Source organism: Hibiscus syriacus, unplaced genomic scaffold (assembly GCF_006381635.1).
Source record: "Hibiscus syriacus cultivar Baekdansim isolate YM2019G1 unplaced genomic scaffold, ASM638163v2 tig00002237_pilon, whole genome shotgun sequence".
NCBI classification, from domain to species: Eukaryota; Viridiplantae; Streptophyta; class Magnoliopsida; order Malvales; family Malvaceae; genus Hibiscus; species Hibiscus syriacus.
The window spans coordinates 16188467-16210878 of NW_024061918.1; the positions used below are offsets into that span (position 1 = coordinate 16188467).

General features: G+C 37.0%; 2 protein-coding genes and 2 pseudogenes across 3 annotated transcripts; 2 read left to right on the plus strand and 2 right to left on the minus strand.

Moving 5' to 3' along the window:
- Positions 1-686: 686 nt before the first annotated feature.
- On the plus strand, positions 687-3308 carry LOC120143143 (E3 ubiquitin-protein ligase At4g11680-like). 2 transcript variants are annotated; one of them, XM_039157540.1, is made up of 5 exons: positions 687-1363; positions 1848-1970; positions 2067-2199; positions 2720-2884; positions 3073-3308. In XM_039157540.1, exons 1-5 carry the CDS (start codon positions 807-809, stop codon positions 3238-3240), a joined length of 1146 nt encoding a protein of 381 aa, XP_039013471.1. In that variant the 5' UTR covers positions 687-806; the 3' UTR covers positions 3241-3308. The 2 variants fall into 2 exon arrangements, with proteins under 2 accessions (XP_039013471.1, XP_039013477.1); XM_039157546.1 differs by having other exon boundaries at positions 1851-1970.
- LOC120143160 lies at positions 789-18901 on the minus strand (annotated as a pseudogene).
- On the plus strand, positions 4915-6946 carry LOC120141041 (annotated as a pseudogene).
- An 862-nt stretch (positions 18902-19763) lies between the features above and the next one.
- On the minus strand, positions 19764-22180 carry LOC120143169 (bifunctional UDP-glucose 4-epimerase and UDP-xylose 4-epimerase 1-like). The gene is made up of 9 exons (XM_039157563.1): positions 21865-22180; positions 21650-21699; positions 21301-21436; positions 20944-21045; positions 20610-20837; positions 20426-20507; positions 20256-20338; positions 20097-20188; positions 19764-19974 (listed from the first exon to the last, which is right to left on the minus strand). The coding sequence occupies exons 1-9, from the start codon at positions 22057-22059 to the stop codon at positions 19890-19892; spliced, it is 1053 nt and encodes a 350-aa protein (XP_039013494.1). The 5' UTR covers positions 22060-22180; the 3' UTR covers positions 19764-19889.
- Between the last annotated feature and the right edge of the window lie 232 nt (positions 22181-22412).

The following is a 22412-nucleotide window of genomic DNA, read 5'->3' on the forward strand; positions in this document are numbered from 1 at the left end:
TATATATATATATATATATATATATATATATATATATATATATCAAAAGATAATATAATAAAATATATATTTATATTATTTTATATTGCTTCAGCTAAACAAGATAATACATTATTTCTAGTAATATGTTAAGTAATATAACATTATAGTAATCTCAATTTTTATAATCTTACACTTTGAATTAAACAACCTTTAAAGAGAATAATATTTTTTTTTGGAATGGTACGATTTTATTAACGAAAAATCATACACAAGGAGACATTAGTACATGCCTCGTTAAAAACTTTCTTAACCTAATGAAGGAAAAGAGTACCCATACTAATTTCGGAAAACAGAGAGTTAAACAACAATTACAAAAGAGAATGAGAAATATTCTCATGCAAAGCCGCAAGAATCCCGCTTGGTGGTTCTCCAAAATAAACAGTTTTTGTGTTGTTCAAAGAGAACACTATTTTTTTTATTACTAAGATAATTCATAAATTTAAACAATAAAAAATTATAATATTATTATTATTAATTTTTTAATGATTCATCACTAAAATAAGAAATGTAGCTGTACTAACTCTTAAAAGAATTTTTTTCACCAAAATAATAAAATAATAGGTCGGTAACTAATATTATAGTTCATTTTTTTTATCGAATAGCTATGAATAAAATCAAACAACATTCCACGAGCCCTAACTCATCCAGTCATCCTAATTCCCTAAACAATTGATGAAACCAATACCTATTTTATATTTGGTGGCGTAAAAACTGAATTAGCCATTTGAAAATTCTACGAATTTGTTTTTCGAGAAATCTCAGGGATGCCTTCGACAATCCCAACGAACCGATCCCCCTCGGAAGACATTTTGGACCCGACGCCGTTTCTGTCATCGACAAGCAGCGCCTCACAGGACGAGTCCTCCTCTCGCCGAACCGTTCGTCGCCAGGGCCTCCGTGACGCGGCTCGGTTCCTGCGCCGTGCCAGCAGCCGGAGGATGATGCGTGAGCCGTCCATGCTGGTTCGAGAAACGGCCGCCGAGCAACTTGAGGAGCGCCAGAGCGATTGGGCGTATTCCAAGCCCATCGTCATCCTCGATATGATCTGGAATTTAGCGTTTGTGGCGGCGGCGATTGGTGTTTTGGTTTTGAGCAGGGACGAGAGGCCGGAGATGCCGCTGAGGTTGTGGATAATTGGGTACGCTTTCCAGTGTTTCTTGCATATGGTTTGCGTTTGTGTGGAGTACAAGCGGCGAAGGAGGCGACAGAACGCGGAGTACAGAACGTTTAATGCGGGGGAGGAAGGGGTTTTGAGTCCAGGATCGAGGGTGCGTTCAGAGCAGTACGTGTCGTTAGCCCAATTGGAAGAGGATGGTGGCAGGTATACAATTATTCGATTCTAAGAACTATATTGGTATTTGATGGTTTAGAGAAGTTAATGATCGTTTTAGATTACCCTTTAGCTCTTTCTTTTTTTGGTTAATTTGTGGAATTAGGATGTATATATTGAGAGGTACATTGACATTTTTTTTTCATTAGCCATTTTGGAAGTTTGATAAATTTTGCTCTAGGCATCATTTAACTTCAACCCATAACATGTTGCCATTAGGTATTTGATGGAGATTGGTATTTTCATTTATTTGTCACTCGGTTAAGTTATACGAACGGATAATTCACCTTGAAGTTTATGCATTTGACTTGTGAAGTGTTTGATAAATTTATTATGCTCTTTGTCATGTCTGTCTGTTTAATAGATTATCTTGGTTATTGGATATATCTAACCTCAACAGTTGTAGGCAGCTTAAATTATATGTGATACAACAGGCCTACAATTAGGGCTAATCAGTTTAAATTGATGTTTGCAGCAGCGTTGCAAAGCATCTGGAATCTGCAAATACAATGTTTTCATTCATCTGGTGGATTGTTGGATTCTATTGGGTATCTATAGGTGGCCATGCAATGGCACGTAGCTCACCTCAGCTTTATTGGTTAGCTATTATCTCGTTCTTTTCTGCTACTTTTTTTTTTAAGGTTTTTTTCCTTGTAACTGTATCACAATTCTTTTAATGCAATTTTCTTTGCAGGCTTTGTATAATTTTTCTCGGTTTTGATGTGTTCTTTGTTGTTTTCTGCGTTGCTCTGGCATGCGTCATTGGCATTGCTGTTTGCTGCTGTCTTCCATGTATTATTGCAATCTTATATGCTGTGGCAGATCAGGTAACTTTCATCCCGCTGCATGTAAGATTATCGTGATTGTAAATGCCTCTGTAATATGCATGTTTGTATTTCATGCTTGAGTATCTAGTTTTCAATAGGATGCTTAATGGAGGTAAACAAGATCGGTACATTTTGAAGTGGACTTATAATCAACTAGATACACGGGGAAGTCCTTGGTTTGAATGTGAGCATTGTACATGAATATTGTTCAACTTAGGTAATTGTATCTCACTTAAAATGAAGTTGATAGAAGTTTGTTTTCAGAAAGTTGATATGATATAATAGTGAGCTTTCAATGTGATGCAAAATTTGAATGTTAAAATTTACTAGATGACCATGCTTTTAATACTTCTAAAGAAAAGTCTGCATTTTGCATTTGTCTGAAAAGATTCATTTAAGCATTTTTATGCAGGTTATAAAGCTCATGGCAGTTAATAGATTTAATAGGAATTTTTTAGGCTTTTTATTCTGTTTTAGCATACCATTCATTTTACTTGTTTCATATGACCACTTGCATCAGGAGGGAGCTTCCAAGGAAGACATTGATCAGTTATCAAAATTCAAATTTCGAAAAATTGTCAATGACGAGAAATCTGCTGCTGATGTCCAAGGATCTGTCGGGGGAATAATGACTGAATGTGGTACAGATTCTCCGTTGGAACGTGTTCTTCCCAAAGATGATGCAGTAAGTTGATCTCATTGTTTTTTTTATGCTGTTTATTTCCCTTTTCCTTCATCCTGTGATTTGCCTTTTTGGAAGTTGGAACCAATATGATGTGAAGCTTAGCTTGTGTTTGTGATAATTCCATTTGCACGAGTCTTTCTAATTTAAGTTTAGTACCCAACTGATATCGATTCCTTGTTAATACTTAGGAATGTTGCATTTGCCTTTCTGCCTATGATGACGGAGTCGAGCTAAGGGAACTTCCTTGCTGTCACCATTTTCACTGTGCCTGTGTAGACAAGTGGTTGTACATCAATGCTACTTGCCCTCTCTGCAAGTATAACATCTTGAAGAGTACAAGCCACGACGAAGTGTAGAAAAACGAGAATAATTATTCATGGTTATATTCGTGACCTCTTCATATGTTTTTAGCTCGAGAGCATCATAATGAACTGCATGTCATATGCAGTTGATGCAGGTTATTCTATTGGTGTTTCTTGTTGTGGTAGTTGTAGATGATGTTGTTTGATCATAAGGCTGTTGGCAGTCATGATGTGCTTGTTTTGGCTCTGACCATCGTGGAGTTGTTGTTTATATTAATGTTTCCGGGGGCATCTAGGCGCCGAGAGGAAGAACTCGGTAGCTATTTTCCGCTTTCATTTTATGCCGGACTCCTTTTTCTTTTTCCTTGTATTTTGTATTTTACATGTGTAAAGTGTTTTATGTCCAACTTTTTTTTTCATGTGAACCATGTGTCTCATGCCAATAGATTTTTCTTCTTTTTGTGGGTTAAAACTCTGTAATCTAAAACCAATTATTAATTGCTAATGTTGCTCTAGAATCAATCATAGATCGTGTAGTATATGTATGCTGGCTCATTTATTGTTTAGAAAATCGCCCATGTATTATGCAGATGATCGATTATGCTGGCTCATTTATTGTTTATAAAAAGTTGGAGCTGAAGAACAAGTTGAATGCGCAGAAGCTACAGATTTTTGTGGTTTAGGGTTGGTTGGACTCCATTCACGGCTAATGGCATTGGATTATTTTAATGATAGAATGGCAAATGAGGGTGAGAACGAAGCCAATGATGATGAACTTGAATTTAGTGATGCTTCATATTTGTGCGTAGGCAAGCACAAAGTGGTGAAACACCTTAAAATGATTGGAGTGAAATGTTGTATATTTCAATTTAAGACAAGTCAAATTCATAGTTGGTGACGATGGCTGGGGTGAAAAAAGTGGAAGATCGTATTCATTATCCAAATGCTCAAATTGGTTGTTTAACAATTTTTGTTTTGTAAAGGCTGCATGAGTTGGCGCTGACATTGCTCTAATAATGTTCGATCAAATGCTTCAGTCGGCATTGAAAAGACCAGCAATGCATTACACCCAACAGTTATCACACGACTTTCTTTCCAGTGCTTTTGAACAAGAATTCGCATTCCATTCTTTTTTAAAATACCATGTTTCGGTTGCGTTTTAAGTATTGTATTATTAATTTTTTTTGGAAAGAAATATCTCATTAAAAACTCCTAGATCCAATAAGGTGAAAAGAGTGTCCAACAAATATTTTAACCAGGTACAATATCATCTAATACAACCGAAGCAATAAGCTCGAGACAAATCGAGTCAAAGAACAACGCTCGCCCAGTACCAAGAGTCCAAGAGGCTTGTTTATGGGCAACCTTCTTACAATTACCAGGTGTAAACGAAACAGTAAAAATTACATTTTGCTGCATAATAAGCTTCCGACAAGTGGAAACCAAGGTGGACAAATCAAGCACGTCACTATTCAACTTGTTAACAACCATGGCCGAATCAAACTCAAAGAGTACTCTTTGCCAATGATTTTCTTGAGCAAACTTCAGACAGACAATGATAGCATGGATCTCCGCAAGTCCCACTTCGAGACAGTTTGGAGTAGATAATGTCATTCCTCCTAGAGGCAAACCAGCATAATCGCGTGCAATAATACCAATGGCAGCGAGCCGACGCTAAGGATCAAAAGCACCATCCACGTTCACCTTGACATGGTTAATATCTAGAGGATGCCATCTGTCGTCCATCACACCATCTGGAATCACCTGTCGCTGTGGAGAAAGATGCAATCATGCGATTACATTATTACGGGTCGAAAGATACTCTTTGTGAAGCATGCGGGTATTGAGAGTAATGAGCCAAGGGGGTTGGGTCTTATCGTCATGTATTTTTACATAGCGACCGTTCCAAATATTTTAAACCAATAATTAGTTGGAATTCTGACCTACAACATCTAATCTTCGATCAATAGATCGGATATAAGTATTGTATTACAAACCTAAGAAGATGGACAAAATGCTAGCGAGCAAGATTGTAATGGGCCCTTTTACAAATAAATAAATATATAATGGGCTTTAGGGGTTTGGACTTCCAATGTTATAAATAATAACATGTTTGGGGTTAGAATAGGGAATATAAGAAAAATATGATATGAATGAAAATGGCTTTTCTTCTTTGCCGCTTCTCTTTTTCTTCTCTGCTGTTCTTACTCTGTTTGATTCTTCTTATTTTCGTTATCTTTTCTGTTTTAGTCTCTTACAAAAATCTTCTGGGTACTTCTTTATTGTAGTTTATACCTTATAGATTTATGTTTTCTTTTGTTCATTTCTATTGATATCGTGAATTCAAGTGTTTGCTTGGTTGCTTTAGCATGATTAGAAGCCGGATTTCCAGATTATACTTCTATTAATGCAGCTCTGAACCTTACTGCGATTTCATTATATCTGCAGCTAGGGGTTCTGTTTTTAAAAAGCTTTTTTTACAATCCTAGGTTGAAAGTAGTACTGGATTGGGTCAGTAACAATCCGATCAAAATGGTAGTATTACCCTCGACAAGGTTGCTTCTGTTGTTTGGGGAATCATTACCCTCTTCTAGGTTTCCTAATGTGTCTAGGAAAGTTTGAGGCCAGATCAGTGTACGATTAGTGAGTCTGGTTAATCCTGATAATGAACCTCTCAGAGATCAGTGCTTTACAGAAGCTTTAAAGAAGAATAAGCCAACAATTGTTGTTGGCACCCCTGGTTGAATTGCAGAGATCAGTGCTGCTGGGAAGCTTCACACTCATAGATGTTTCTTAGTTTTAGATGAAGTTGATGAGCTCCTGTCTTTTAACTTCCTGGAGGATATGCACAGGATATTGGAACACGTGTGCAGGAGATCAGGTGCGGACCCACGTAGCTCAATTGCTTAGTGGGCTGAGCGTCGGACCATGAAGGTGTCGGCTACAGTTCCATATTCTGTTATAAGGGCAGCTAGGAGCTGTGGTCTGACCCACTTCCTGTCCAAGCTAAGAAGGTCATGCCACTTGAATCTGTTGCGCCCTCTGGACCTGTTAATATCTTAAAACCTACATATGGTTCAGACTCAAGTGTGCTGACTCAAGCGGCATTGCAAAGCCTGCCACCTGGTTTGAAACACTACCATTGTGTCACAAAATTACAACACAAGGTTGAAACATTGAAAAGATGTATACAAGCACTTGATGCCAAGTCAGTGATAGCTTTAATGAACCATACGAAGCAGCTAAAGGACGCTGTTTTCAAGCTAGAGGCCCGTGGGATAGTAGCTGCAGAGCTGCATTGGTGATTTTGGCAAGCTTGCAAGATCAACAACTTTGAAAAAGTTCAGGAATGGAGAGGTCAGAATTTTGGTGACAAGTGAACTTTCAGCAAGGGGTTTGGATGTGGCTGAATGTGATCTTGTGGTTAATCTGGACTTGCCTACTGACTCTATCCACTATGCGCACCGAGCTGATCGAACGGGTAGGAATGGTACTGTGGTTACCGTCTGTGAGGAGCTGGAAGTGTTTGTTGTAAAAAAGTTACAGAAGCAGCTCGGAATCCCCATTCCTGCGTGCGAGTTTGCAGATGGCAAACTTAATGTCATCGAAGAAGACTAGACTACGGGGCTCCCAGGTGATACGTGCCCTTCCTTTTCACTACCATATTCGGAACTTTACCCAGGCCTTTTTCCTGCTTCTATTTGCCTTGCTTATAGTATATCAAAGGACTATTTTGCGGCCTAGTGAATATCCTTGCATATATAATATGGAGTGCATGTTAAACCATTTTACATTCGTTCCTTTTTATATATGACAAAATCTTTAGTCCTTGTGGAGCTCTGGAGCTTCTAATCATGGTAGAATTAAGGTTTGAAGAAGTTAAGCAAAACCAACTTCATCAAACTCCCTGTATCTAGTTGTATTGTACACTTGTTGTCATAACCATTTTTTTGGGAAAAGAATTAAATATTATGAATTCAGGGACCAAAATATGACTAACATAAATTTGAGAGGTTGAACAGTAAATACAAACAAACCAAACCCAAGATCGCAAATATTAAACAGTACAGGTACTAAAAGTGAAAATAACCCAAATAATACAAAGGATTGAAATGAACAAACCAAAAACATAAAGGGGCAAATAATAATTAAACCAAATGTCAAAGTGACTAAAATAAAAGATTTACTTTTGCCATGGCCCAAATTCGAGCATCAAAGAAAATATCATAACACATGAAATCAATCACTAATATGAAATAATTACAAACATTGTGGCCAAAGTCAAATATTTACAATAATAACATAACATATAGTAATAGGACTAAAACATAAGTACTAAAAAATAAGTGCTCAAAACTGAATAAAATAGAATTTCATTAAATGCTTCAATATGAGATTACAAAACTTGGGGGACCAAAAAGGCTATTATCCCCTAAATAGAAAACACGGATGGGGTGGGGGCAAAACGACAACGTTTCGATCAGTGTATATAAACCCCAAAACGGGCTTATTTTCCCATTTCCCCTCATTTTCTTTTTGCTTCAGAAACACAAAGAGAGAGGAAAAAAACTCTCTCAACTCTCTCATCGGAGAAGAGGGAGACGCCGCCGGTGACAGAGCTCACGGTGGAGCTCATGACGGTCGGAAAGAGGAAATCATCCCTAGAACATTCCACTCACCTCCCTAAGCTCAAAACCCAAACCTGTTTGGTCTAATTCTTCCTTTTTTTTCTTTTTTTTTAATGTTCTCTGTTTTCCCCTTTTCTTTTTCTTTTTCTTTTCTTTTTTGAACCCCTCCCCGAATCACCTCCTATTTCTCTATTTTCCGAATATATGGTTGCATGTCAATCTCTCTGATTTGTTTGCTGCCAACGAAGAGATAATGTAGTGACAGAGGCTAGATTTCCTCGGGATAACACTTGATTTATTTTTATTTTTTTCTTATTTTTTCTCTGTTTTTCCTTATCGATTTGGTGTTTGATGGATGTATGTTACTGTGGATGATGGGAACGGCTCGGAAAATGTTCGACAGGGGCTCAGGATGTCAATGGAGGTGGCTCACGCGGCTCAGGAGTATGCGATGAGGTACACACATTGGCTGGGAGTTGGAAAGCCAAGCGGCGATGGTTGATGATATTTTGGGGTTAGGGAACCCTAATATCTGGCTACTTATGAACTATTGGATCTTGATTAGATCCAACGGTGGAAGATGGCTTGTTAGAAGAGATAAGGTGAAAACCCTAATATATTAATCTATTGGATCTTCCATACCAACTTAGCTGCCCGGCGTTACTATTGGCATAACAACCGGTACACCATAGGGTGGCCCAACCCAATCCTCTCGTACTAAGGTTGGCTCCTCGCAGTTCTCCCTTTAACACCAACGATAGATAGGAACCAAACTTTCTCACGACGTTCTAAACCTAACTCACGTACCACTGATTCCAAAAATGATAAAAAAAACATGGTAAAAAGTGACTAGGAGTCATTATGATACCGGTGCCAACTTGGTTAACTTCTTAGTAGAAAGATCAATTATATATTCGTCAAGCGATGTGAGCTTTACTGAATTACCTGTGAAGAAAGGGAAGGGCTCGGAAGATAGGCACATTATAGTTGCGTGCATTAAGGTTGTTTTTCTTGTAGTTAGATGGAGCCCAGTTCTCCTTTTTAAAATGAGATGGCTTCAACGCTTGACTCCGTGTAATCACGTCAACTGAACGGGGCTAGGTCTGGATCTGGGGTTGCTGGGCCTATTCAGGTTTGGCATGGTGCTAGGTTATCAGGGTTTGGGCTCCACCTAGGTTAGGTTTGATTTGTAATTGGGCTTGGGTTTAGGCCTGTAAAAAAATGTAATTAATTAATTAATTATTTAAATAATAATAATAATAATAACATTTTTTTAAGACCCGGACAAAAACGAGTGTCTATAGCTGCCCCTCTTTGCACATTCTTATGTTAACAAGAATAGGGCAAAGATGAAAAAGACAGCAAGTTTTTGTCCAGTTGTCTTTTTTTTTGGTTTTGAAAATTTGATATGTTTGTTGTTGGGGGACGACACCGCTAATACGTGATGAAGAGTTCTGGTCGTCTAAGGGTGACATGGCTCCTACTTGATGGGGAGATCTAGTCGGTGGATGACACGGTTCCTACGCGATGAAGACGACATGCCATCTTTAGGAAGGGTGATAACACGGTTCCTACGCGATGAGGACAAATGGTTATCTAGGGGTGACACAACTCTTACGTGATGAGGAGGTCTGATCGGTGGATGACATGGTTTCTACGTGATGAGGATGGCATGCCATCTTTAGGGATGATAACACGGTTCCTACGTGATGAGGACAGTTGTTTATCTAAGGGTGACACGGCTCCTACGCGATGAAGAGGTATGGTCGATGGATGACACGGTTCCTACGCGATGAGGATGGAAGACCATCTTTAGGGATTTGTTTCAAGAGAAACTATCTCAAGAGAGACAAAATCCGTTTCAAGGGAAACGATCTTACATATTGGTGTTTCAAGAGAAATTGTCTCAAGGGAGACAAAACTTGTTTCAAGGGAAACAATCTCAAAGGTTTGTGTTTCAAGCGAAATAATATCAAAGGTTTGTGTTTCAAGGGAAACCGTCTTAAGGGAGACAAAACTTTGTTTTGAGGGAAACAAACTCAAAGATTATAAATTTTGTTTCCAGTGAAACAACTTCAGAATTTGTGTTTTAAAGAAAAATTGTCTCAAACGAGACGAAATTATTTTGAAAATTCAAGTGAGATTAATTTTGTTTCAAGTAAAACAACTTTTATATTTGTGTTATGACTCAAGTAAGACGAAATTTGTTTTAAGAGAAAACTGTCTCAAGTGAGACAACATTTGTTTTTAAGAAAAATTGTCTCTAGCAAGAATACACTTTGTTTCAGAGAAAAACAACATCAACAGAGACAAACAGTCTGTTTGTTCCTGCATGCTGAGGAAATGCATTCAGAAGATCTGATCGTTCACTTCAGGATGTTGAATCTATTTCTTCATGTTAGGGACATTTGATCATTTCTGAACATTGATTTCCTGAAGGATCAAAATGATGCATTTATGACTGACTATCTTGGATGTTATGATGGATGTCAAGATGAAGTTTATTTGATGTGTTTGATTTGATGAATTATTGAGTTTATCCTCAAGAGAGGGGAAAATGTGTTTAATGCACATGATGATGAAGGTTTGATGCAAAGATGCAAATTTCATGTATCATGTATGTATGTGTTGATGTATGCTTGTATTGATGTATGTTTTCTCGATCTAGAAGGAGAATGGTTGCGAGAGTAGTCTTCACTCTATCCTTGATTCAGTTTGTCTTCATTTCCACCAGGGTGTACTTTTGCAAACCTAAACCTGAGATAATTTATTTTCCTTGCCCCATCAAATTTTGCCCCAAAAATTTGGCTTCCTTTTCTCCAGCTTCGATCTTGAGCTTCAGAGAGATATTCGTTGAATTCCAAGATACTTCCAGAGAATTTATCTTGTTTAAAAATGCTTTTCTTCCTTTGAATTTTCAAAATTTTGAAAAGTATCAAAAGGAATTTTGAAAAATATTTCCTCATTCTAGGTTTCACAATTGAAGCAAATCATAAAACAGGAGTTCATTGAATATCATAAGAATCAAATGCTCTTTTAATCTTTCATAGTTGTGAATCTTTGACAAATATCAAGATCGAAAGGTTGGTTTTGAGGTTAGATACCTAAATTTTAAAGTTTGCTTCATCGATTGGTCTTTTTTCTCAATCATTGTAAAGATTATGGCATGCCCCTCTTTCCTGTCTGGCATTTTGATCAGAGGCGATCAAAATGACGCAACTAGCATAGTCAGTTGCTAGACTTTTTATAACACTTCTGTTTCAGTTCTCTGAAATCTTCCATTTGTTCAAGCTTCGTGGACTCCTCTAGTCAATGTAGTGAAGAAATATCGGTCTAAAAATGAGATTTCTGAGTGCTCGTGTGAAATTGACTATAACAGCTGATCCACAACTCCCTTAGTCCATATTCACCGAAATCCTTATTTAATAAATTTGACTTAACTTGCCACTGTTTGGCTACCTGAATTCAGCTTTATTGTACATATATATTTTATAATTGCCTTTATCGGGCTAGCTGAAGGATTCATATCGTCACAAAGTCTTCGAGTTGACAATCACAGTAGAGCAAACACCGAATTGCCAAGTACCCGATCAATGCCATGGTTTGAATGTAATCTATTCATAAAGACAAGGCTTTCGAGTTTTCTCTATAACCAATTGCTTTAGCGAAATAGCTCAGCTTTATTGTGTATATATATATATATATATATATATTCTAGGTATACGGATTTCATTTCCTAAGCTTGTCAAGGAGAACATGTTATAGTCCCGGTGTTTATTGAAGGTCAGGAAATCTCATCGTTAGATTTCAATTCCCAAGCAACTGACCTAAACTAGATTCATCTACTTGACCATTCCATCTATGAAGATTATGATCATCATTGAACGTTATCAACAGAAATAAGAACCAATTAGTTTTACAATCTCATGTGCTAATTGCCCCATTTTGTCCACTCCTAACACATACCTGAATGCCAAACCCTTTGATTCCCTCTTCATGAAAGGAGAAAACTAGATTGATCCCTTCAAGAGAAGGGTATGTATTGTGGTGTATTTCTGGAGTAGGATTAGAGGTTTTTGTTTTGCATGATTCAATCTTGTCAATTTTCAAAGATTTACAACCTCAATTATTAAAAATCTTTTAATTAATATGATATTCAAGGAATTTCAATATTGAAATTTACTCATTGTTCATTTCCTAAGAAGGAAGCATTATAGTGAAAATGTTCGAACGTCAACTGACTTACAAACATTTAATCATAAGAAGTACAAAATAAAAAACAAGTTCAAACAAGATGACATGCATGCAAATGTAACAAAACTCCTGATGGATGCCCCAGCCGATTCCTGATCAGAATGCCCCATCACACATTGAATATCAAAGCCCCTAAATCAATCAAATTTTGGACCTTGCGCTTCAATGCCCCACAATTCTCAATGGTGTGCCCTGAGCTCCCAATATGATAGCTGCATATGGCGTTAATATCATGGCCTTCAGGATATGGTGCCTCTCTGAGTTTGGATTGAACTGGAGTCATAAGGTTCTTCTCAACTAGCTTTGGGAGTAATTCCTCATACGTCGTTGGGATTGGATTTATATGAGTCTTTTCACGGAACATGTTATGAGGTTTGGTCTCTAGATTAGCTAGATAAGATCCCATTATGTTAATCTCAACTCTTTCCTCAATGTCACTACTGCTAGTGCTTCTTATCTGGCCATTCTTGACAGCTCTTTCGATCATTTCTCCATATATGATGATGTTAGAGAAACTCTTAGTGGTAGCCCCTATAATGTGGTTGATATATGGAAACTTCAATGTATCGATGAATAAAGTGATGAACTCTCTTTCAGTCATTGGTGGATGTACTTAAGATGCAACTTCTCTCCATCGTTGAGCATATTGTCGAAAGGTCTCATCATTCCTAATCTCCATATTTTGCAGCGTTGTTTGATCAAGGGCCATATTAGCATGTGCTTGTATTGGCCCAGAAAGGCACTAGCCAAATCCTTCCAGGAGCAGACTTGAGTACGACTAAGTTGATTATACCACTTAGAAGCGGGTCCAATCAAACTGTCTTGGAAGTAGTGGATCAACATCTAATCATTGTTGGTGTATCCAGTCATCCTTCAAACAAACATCGTGAGATGGGCATTAGGGAAACTGGTTCCATTGTACTTCTCAAAGTTAGGCATCTTGAATTTGGGCGGAAGCACCAAGTTAGGAACTAAGACTAGTTATGTTATATCCATTTCATTGTGAGACCTCTGTCCTCTCATTCCCTTGAATGTATCTCTGCACCACTTTTTTCAAATTCTTCAGGATCTCATTGTTGACTTTTTTCATCTCATTAGCATTTGGCATGTTGTGATCAGTAGAATTATCCCAAGGATTTATCACAGTTGTACGATTTTTAGTGGCGGAGAAGCATACTTGGTATCTTGGGTGCTTGTGGGGCGAAATGAGTATCGGTTGATTAGCACAGGCCATCACACATTCGGAGGTTCCTCTGGTCACAGATATCTTCTCTTTGCCTCTTTCTTGGTTGAGCCCAACCAATTTTGCTACCATTTGGTCAACTAGGTCCTTATGGTTTTGTAAGATACAATCCACAGTGGCCTTTTACTCTTGCTCTATTTTGGTTTCCCACTCTGTTTGCATCATTCGCAAATTCTTTTCCAGTTATTTCTTTAGTTTCTCAAATTTTGCATCCATTCTCAGTACTGTGTGAATGCAGTTGCATAGTTAGAAATGCTTCCTCAGAGTTCCCCACAAGATGTGATTAATTCATGTAAAAATGCTTAAATGAATGTTATGCATAATGCAAAGATGTATATGCAGATGAAAAAAATATCGATCCCAACAATGAATATCATAGAATAATTTTCACCAGAAATAAAAACTTCCAAATTACAAGGAAGTTCATTTTATAGACACGCTTTCATTTAAATGTTGAGTCTGAAGTGAATCACTGCTTCATCTCAGATCTTCGTCCTTGAAAATGATGCCCCTCAAGCATTCTCTAACCTAACTCTGTTAATGCCCTTACGGTGCTAAAGTCCCTGCGTCACTCCGGGATGACTAGCGAAGAAATGATCATAGGTAAGACTCTACTGCTGGATTACTCCTCGAATCAATGGATCATATTTCTAGTCTCAAATATTGCACGACCTTCGAGCAAGTCTCATTTTGGTACTCTGGACTCCTTTTAGCCATCGGTGCATGTCTGTATACACGACTGCTTGATTGAAAATTACTATCTCTTCTTGCAAAAATTTTCTCTCGAGTATCCCCTTACGGATCAACACTTTTGCATTATGTTATAACGATGCACTGCAATGCAAAGAATGATGAAAAATTACACAAACAAAAGAAAAGAAATGAGCTAGTACGAACAAATGAGTCAGTACAGCAAAATAATCAATAGAGTTAAAAAATGCTATCTACAGATAAATATAACACCTACCCAATCATGATATCTACCCGAACATGCTTTATTAAATAGCATTCCTACTCAATCATGCTTTCTACCCGCAATGATTTTTCAAGAAATTGTTCCTAACCGCATGGTATCTAGTTCGCATGTTTTTATTCAACAGAATTTAAAGCAAAAAAGAAAGGTTCAGAAATGCTCATCCTTTGTGTACACTTATTTTGGGTACCTACTGACGGACAGAGGTTTGGTGTGACTATACTAGGGTGACCGTCTTATAGTTAACTATATGCATGGTTTCGGCTCTATTGAAAAAATGTACTCGAATTGTCCTTGATGTCGATGCCCCCTTGGCTACCAAACCCTTGATCTTCACCCATTACAGGGTTCGAACGGAACAAGTTCCATTCGAAGGGATTCACTTCCTTATACTCATACGAGGAATAAATCCCTACGAAGGTATAAGGCATGTATCCCAGGGGTTATTTGCTAAAACTCATACGAAGAATAAATTCTTACGAGTGTAAAGCATTTACCCCGACTAATTTGGATCGAAGCTCGGGTCTAGAGCTAATGTCATGCAAATGCACTTGATGCGTATAAGGAGGAACATACAAACCTTTAACTCAAAATACGAACAAATAAAAACTCTCAACACTAACTCGGACAGAGCTGAAAGAAAAAATTAAAATGTTAGTATGACAATTAAAAATGAAGAAATTAAAAACTTCAATAAATGGATCATAAGTTAACTAAAGACTCGAACTCATAATTTCCACCTCAACGACAATGTGTAAGCGATTTATAGCCTGACTCTCTAAAAAAATGTCACTAGCGGAGTCGCCATGCTGTCATAACCATTTCTTTTTGGAAAACAATTAAATATTATTTTTTTTAAAAACAATTATGACTTTAATCTGAAAAAATTGAGGTTTTTGAATTGAGTTGGATTAAATTGGATAGGGAGTCAATATCAACCTTTGGGTTAGGTAGGTCGAATACCTAAAAACGTCTTTTAAAAAACAATTTTAAGAAAAATCATTTTTAGACAAAAACTGGTATGCGATTACAAAGATTTGACGTAACGGGTCCTGGAGTCGGTTACGTGTGGGGAAGGATAAGTACCCCCACAGCGCCCAAAAACTGGTACTGAATTGCTTAAACATTGTCTTAATGGTGGAAAGTATGAATCAAATATAAAATTAAGATATGATACATTCATTGAAATTTAAGTGTTCTTCAAATTATTTGTTAGGGAAAATTCTTGAATTTTAAAAGAAATCTTGAGATTAGCAATCCTCTGTCGGGAAGGCTATTTCATCTATTTCTTGTCTACAAAGAATATTCCCTCCTTGATAACATCGCGAATCGAATATAAATTGACAGTCGATATTTGCGTAAAATAATATAAAATGTCATTTAAAGAAAAATACATTGCAATATGTGAATGAATAATTTAATGAGTAAAATGAACTAGGTTTATTGCAAGTTCCCATGTCGTTAAATGTCGTATCGGATCGCATCACTTTGACCAAGTGATGCTTTCCACGCTGCTACGCATACATGTTCTTGAAATTTCGAATATCTCATTAATAGATAAAAATACAACGAAAATAAATGTAATTGGAAACTTGCGCAGTAAAATATTTAAATAAATAAAGCTAATAGTTTTTATCTAATAAAATACAAACAATTACCTAATACATAAAATATATACATGCATAATGGACTAAAATAAAAACAAATAAATATTACAAACCAAAAATACAAATATTAAAAATAAGCATACTTGATGATTTCAGGGACCAAAATATGATTAGCACAAATTTGAGAGGCTGAACAATAAATACAAACAAACCAAAGCCAAGATCGCAAATATTAAACAGTACTAGTGTTAAAAGTGAAAATAACCCATAAATAATATAAATGACTGAAATGAACAAACCAGAAAAATAAAGGGGCAAATAATAAGTAAACCAAATGTCAAACATTAACTAAAATAAAAGATTTACAAATGCTATGGCCCAAATTCAAACATCAAAGAAAATATCATAACACATGAAATCAGTGACTAACATGAAATAATTACAAACATTATGGCCAAAGTCAAATAGTTACAATAATAACATAACATATAATAATAGGACTGAAACATAAGTACTGAAAAATAAGTGCTCAACCCAAATAAAATAGAATTTCATTAAATGCTTCAATATGAGATTACAAAACCTGGGGGAACAAAAAGGCTATTATCCCCTAGACAGAAAACACGGATCGGTGGGGGTAAAACGACAATGTTTCGATCAGTGTATGTAAGCCCAAAACGGGCTTATTTCCTATTTCCCCTCATTTTCTTTTTTCTTCAAAAATAGAGAGAGAGAGAGAGAGAGAGAACTCTCTCATCGGAGAAGAGGGAGATGCTGCTGCCGGCGGAGCTCACGGCGGTCAGAGAGAGGAAACCATCCCCAGAACGTTCCACTCACCTCCCTAAGCTCGAAACCCAACCCCGTTTAGTCTAAAAGTAACCCTAACTCCTCAAATCTATAGTTTACCTTTCGAAAGAAACCGAAATCCGACGACCTTAGAGCTTCCACGACTTCAACTCAAGGTAAGAACCCTTTATCTCTATCTTTTCTTTTTGTTCTTCCTTTTTTTCGTTTTGTTTCGAATGTTCTCTCTGTTTTCCTTTTTCCTTTTTTTTCTTTTTTGAACCCCTCCCCGAATTTCCCCTCTTTCTCTGTTTTCCCGAATATATAGTTGCATGTCAATCTCTCTGATTTGTTTGCTGCCAATGAAGAGATAATGTAGTGACAGAGGCTAGATTGCCTCGGGATAATTCTTGATTTGCTTTTGATTTTTTTCTTATTTTTTCTCAGTTTTTCCTGACCGATTTGGTGTTTGATGGATGTATGTTACTGTGGATGATGGGAACGACTCGAGAAATGTTGGATAGTGGCTCGGGATGTCAACGGAGGTGGCTTACACAGCATGGGAGTATGGCGGTGAGGTGCACTCGCCGGCTGGGAGCTGGAAAGCCAAGCGACGATGGTTGATGATATTTTTAGGGATAGGGAACCCTAATCCCTGGCTGCTTATGGACCATTAGATCTTGAGTAGATCCAATGGTGGAAGATGGGCTACTAGAAGAGATAGGGTGAAACCTTAATATGCTGGGCTTCGGGTCGGGTCTGGATCTGGATCCGGGGTTGCTCAGTCGGTTTGGGTTTGGCTTGGTGCTGGCTCATCAGGGTCTGGGCTCCACTTGGGTTGGGTTTGATTTGTAATTGAGATTTGGTTTAGACCTGTAAAAAATATGTAATTAAATAATAATAATAATAATAATAATAGTAATAATATTTTTTAAGAGCCGGACAAAAACAAATGTTTACACTTGTTATTTCGAGTTTTTGACTCCTTCTGCTCAGAATGCTTTTCATAACTGATCTGGACTATTAAATCAAATGTGTCTGAATAATGTCCCCTGGACGGGCTTTAAGACCAAGAAACATCATGTCTTTACAAGAGTATACAGTTTTAAGCTATTAATACTAGAGCAGTTATTTGTGGAGGGAAGCACGGATACATTAATATACACCGGGCAGGCGGTAAGCAACATCACCAGACAAGTCTCTTGCAAAGCTTGTAGCCAGACAAGAGAGCAGAAATTGCTATAACCAGAAAAGTTGCAAAGGACATTGTAGTCGAGACGAAAGTTCCCTTCCAAAGTGGCTTGCTTTGTCCTACCCGCCATCGAATGATTGATATTGCTACCGAAGCAGAAGAGATGAGAAGGTAGCCCGCCAACTGTACAGGGTACCTGGGAAGGAATTAGGTAATCACACAAACCTACAACTTGTAGAGTTTTCAAAGGGTAAGTGCACTTGCCTGGTCTAAGACAAAACCAAGGTAATCTGAGGTCATAGTCTGATTAGAATGCCTCTGTGAAGAATCTCGCTAATACCTTTAAACATTTGGAAAGCCGTATAAACGAAAGCTAAAATGGCTACACTGAAGCAGTATCTGCACAAAGACGGATAATCCTCGATTAATACAGACCACAGAGCGAACTTTGATGTTTAGGGAGTTGGACCCCTAAACGTCATGAGGCTTTGATGAGCACAAGCAAAGTAAAATCCTTTCTTTAAGACTGACTGCTGTTAGATTAAAGGTGAAATCTTGGTGTACATAGATTGGTTTCTTGCTCTTAATCTTTCGTTTCTCCTTCTAGGCTTTACTTTCTAATCTAGTCAAATAATTAAATCAAAACATAGTTAAGCTTACATCAGTTCAGGGTACTAGGTGAAGCTAGGAGATCGTTGGCCAAAATAAAGGAGAAGAGAAGCACCAAGAATCGAAGGTAGAGGTTCGATTGATGCAGGGAAGGTCGATAACTCGGCCTTGTCGAAGCCCCTGAGAAAGAAAATGGTGAAGGGGTTGTGAATGGCTGATGAGCCTGAGAATTGGTCCCTGACACGGGGGAGATACCAGCCATGATTCTACAAGCAATAGCCAAAGCCTGCTCTCTTTCTTCTTTCACTGCTTCCTTTACATGCTCCATCCTTTAGTTGAAGTTGCTTTTGAGTTTGATTTTATGGAAGTCCTTGAGAATGAAGTTAGTACTTGATGGAGTTTCAAGGGAAGTTTCTGTTAGTCATGTTGATAGTTTGACCACAAATTGCAGGAAAACTTAAGAGCTGACTTTTATTTCTTGAATTCAGATTTAAAATTTCAATTTGAGTTAATTATACCTTCTTATTAGCTTTAGGTGTTTCATTGTGGGTAATATACACGTTTAGTGCCTAAACAACTATTTTCGTTCTGTTTTAATACTTAAACTTTATTTTGTTTAAAAATCATATCTAACGATACGGTAATGTTGCTTACCTTTTTTTTCCCTCATGTCTAAATAGGTGCTTTTGTCATGGCCAAATAATTACTTAAATCCTAGTAATTAACATGATGATTTCAGAATGGCCAGTGGCGCAATTAAGCTTCTTTTTTATAGGTCCGAAGAGGTTACTTTGCATAGGTCATCTTTGTGCACAATATCGTCAAATGTAGCACATAATAGTTATGGTTGAACAAAATTCAACCTGATTTAGAAAATCAATTTTTTTTAAACTTATTTTATAAATTTAATTTAACTCGAAAAATGTTAAATTTAAGATACATTACAAAATAAAGCTCAAATAACTTAAAACTTTAATGATTAATAAATTTATTTTCGAATTTGAATCGAATCTCTCAATTTTTATATAATAAAATAATATTATAATATTATAAATATTTATAATTAAATTTAAACAAAACTCAATTCAACTTTTATAAACTCAAATTAATTTGAAAATCTTCACATAAATTTTAAATTATAAAATAAAACTTCTCAACCCAATAACGCATAATTTTTTTACTCTGACTCGATCATATGCTCAAATGTACGCATAACACAACACATAATTAATTTAAATCAACAAAAACACATTACAAAAGGATAGCGTGAACATATGGGATATATATATGACAAGAATTATCAACGTTAAGCTTTATATAAATATATAAATGACCTTGAATAGAGACAACATTAGTACACATATCTAATACTTGAAAATCTTAACCGTAAGGTGATAATGATATAGCTTTTGCTTCAAGGCTTAGACTTGTATCCCCATGGATTGCTGCTTGCCCACTTCCATTGGTCCCTACACATCTCCTCTACACCGTATTTCGCCCTGCAAAATTTACCCATCTCGAGTGAATCATGGTTCCATAATATTGTTTACGTTGATAATCAATGGTCATTGATTTCAACAAAACAATGCTACTGGAAAAGAGATTGGAATCATATACATACTTCCAACCGAGTTCATTCCGTGCTTTCTCAGTTGAAGCGTAAACCGCGGTCGCATCTCCGGGCCTTCTCGGGCATAGTTTAATGGGGATTTTCTGCAGTATTTTCACCGGCAGCAGTTTAAATACGAGAGAAGAGAAGGAGAGAAGAGAGAATGTTTACCTTTCCGGAAGCTTTTTCAAAAGCAGCAACCATTTCAAGCACAGATGTACCGCAGCCTGTTCCCAAGTTGTACGCAACACAACCTAGAAGAAAAAATAAGTCGAAAACAAACCCGTGAGCAATCGGCAACCTTCGAAACAAGTCGGTTTGAATGATGATAAATTGATCACCTATTTTATCTGCGGTAAAAAGCTTCCTAAGTGCAGCAATATGGCCATCAGCTAAGTCCATAACATGGATGTAGTCTCGGATCTGTTGACAATGAATCAATCCCAGAAAAAGGTGTTCATGTGGTGATTATTAACGTCACTTTGTATGAAAGACATCATCGATATCAATCAGTGCAACACATACCGCGCTGCCATCCTTGGTTGGATAATCGTGACCATATACATTAAGTTCAGGCAATCTACCGACGGCCACTTGCTGTATGTAAGGCATGAGATTATTTGGGATGCCCTTTGGATCTTCACCAATTTTACCACTCTCATGAGCACCAACAGGATTGAAGTAGCGCAGTAAAATGATACACCAATCTGGTTCAGCCTTCTGAATATCTCGAGCAATTTCTTCAAGGAAAAGCTGGTAAATTTACAGAAAAGATTTAGTCTAGCAATTAAGTTCAGTAGTCTAGCAATTAAGTTCAGGCATCAAGCTTAAAAAGCACAAGGAATATACTATTATTTACCTTGGTCCGTCCATAAGGATTCATGGCCTTCAACTCAAAATTCTCAACACATGGTATTTTCTCAGGTTGTCCATAGACAGTTGCAGAGGATGAGAATACCATCTGTTTTTCGGCATAGAAACATCGACATGTCACCAATAATGAATTTCAGCTAACAAACATCTTAGTCTATACAGAAAGGCCTTCCTCAAATATGGGAACTAACTCGAAACATCAATATACAGCTGAACAAGGAATACTGGCAATTATAGCAATTTAAACTCTTCCTTAGATAAGTTGAAAGTAGCAACTACCAGATAATACAGCCAAAAGGATACCATACAGAGGAAAACAAAAGGTTTGAAGTCATTGGCATACCTTTTTGCAATTATGTTTGGCCATGATCTCATAAAGATTGATAGTCCCAATCAAATTGTTATCGAAATAGCGACGTGGGTTAACGACACTCTCTCCAACAGCCTTAAGGCCAGCAAAGTGAATGACGGCATCAAACCTGCGGCAGTTTTTAAATACAGGAGAAATCAAATCAACATTAGTCAAATTACATCCATTTTAAGTTATCTGCAAAAGTAACTAAGTTACGGTTTATGCAGGGATTTAAATAGCGGCATGCTAGCACCTAGCGTTGCTTATACAATGGTAAAGTTGTAAAAAATACGATCACAACTGCGATTTAAATCCCCAGTATACGTCCAGTTAGCCATACTTTGTCTTAGAGAAAAGCTTGTCCAAGTCATCCCTGTTCCTCAGATCACCCTGCAACCAAACAAAGCCATAATCTTGATCATACTCAAATCAACATGAAAAGCCTTGATCTCACCCTAGATCTTAAAACAAAGAAAAACCCACAATTATATGACCATAATAATAGCGAAGATTTCATCATTTGGGTCAAACTATATGATAACAAAAATTGCTTACCAAGTTGAAGTCAAGTTTCTGGGAGAGCTGAGGACCCACCAATTCCTTAACCCTGTCAACAGCTTCAAGAACAGAGTTATCAAGATTGTCAATGATTGAAACCCTAAACCCTTCATGGAGAAGCTGCACCACTGTGTGGGTTCCAATGAACCCAGCACCTCCAGTAACAAGAATGGTTTTCTCCGAAACACCCATTTGTAATTATAAACTACTAGTTTTTTTTTATATATTAATTTATAATTCAGGGAATGCGAGTAGATGAAGATCTTGGGGGTTTTTTAAAGAATTTCTTGGTTCTTTCTTGGCAATAAAATAATAATTAAGGGATTTGGATGTATTTCAATTTGGGTATTGGCAGAAGACGTGTTCGAGAAAAGAAACTATCTTTTCGGAAAACGAAAATTTAAAGGATAAGGATGCGTTAAAGGTAAGCCTGTAAATTAACCGAATGTATATTAATGGAGGTATGTTTATGTTCGTTTATTTAATAAATAAATGAATATAAACATAAACGAATAATTTTTTTTGTTCATGTTCGTTCATTAAGG

Excerpts from the sequence above, each read along its gene's own strand:
- LOC120143143 (XM_039157540.1), top strand. The coding sequence starts at position 807 with ATGCCTTCGACAATCCCAACGAACCGATCCCCCTCGGAAGACATTTTG. Across the intron at positions 1,971-2,066 it reads AGCTCACCTCAGCTTTATTG|GCTTTGTATAATTTTTCTCG; the intron begins GTTAGCTATTAT and ends TTTTCTTTGCAG. Across the intron at positions 2,885-3,072 it reads TTCTTCCCAAAGATGATGCA|GAATGTTGCATTTGCCTTTC; the intron begins GTAAGTTGATCT and ends GTTAATACTTAG.
- LOC120143169 (XM_039157563.1), bottom strand. The coding sequence starts at position 22,059 with ATGGGTGTTTCGGAGAAAACCATTCTTGTTACTGGAGGTGCTGGGTTC. Across the intron at positions 21,046-21,300 it reads CCAAACATAATTGCAAAAAG|ATGGTATTCTCATCCTCTGC; the intron begins GTATGCCAATGA and ends GCCGAAAAACAG. Across the intron at positions 19,975-20,096 it reads CGGAATGAACTCGGTTGGAA|GGCGAAATACGGTGTAGAGG; the intron begins GTATGTATATGA and ends TAAATTTTGCAG.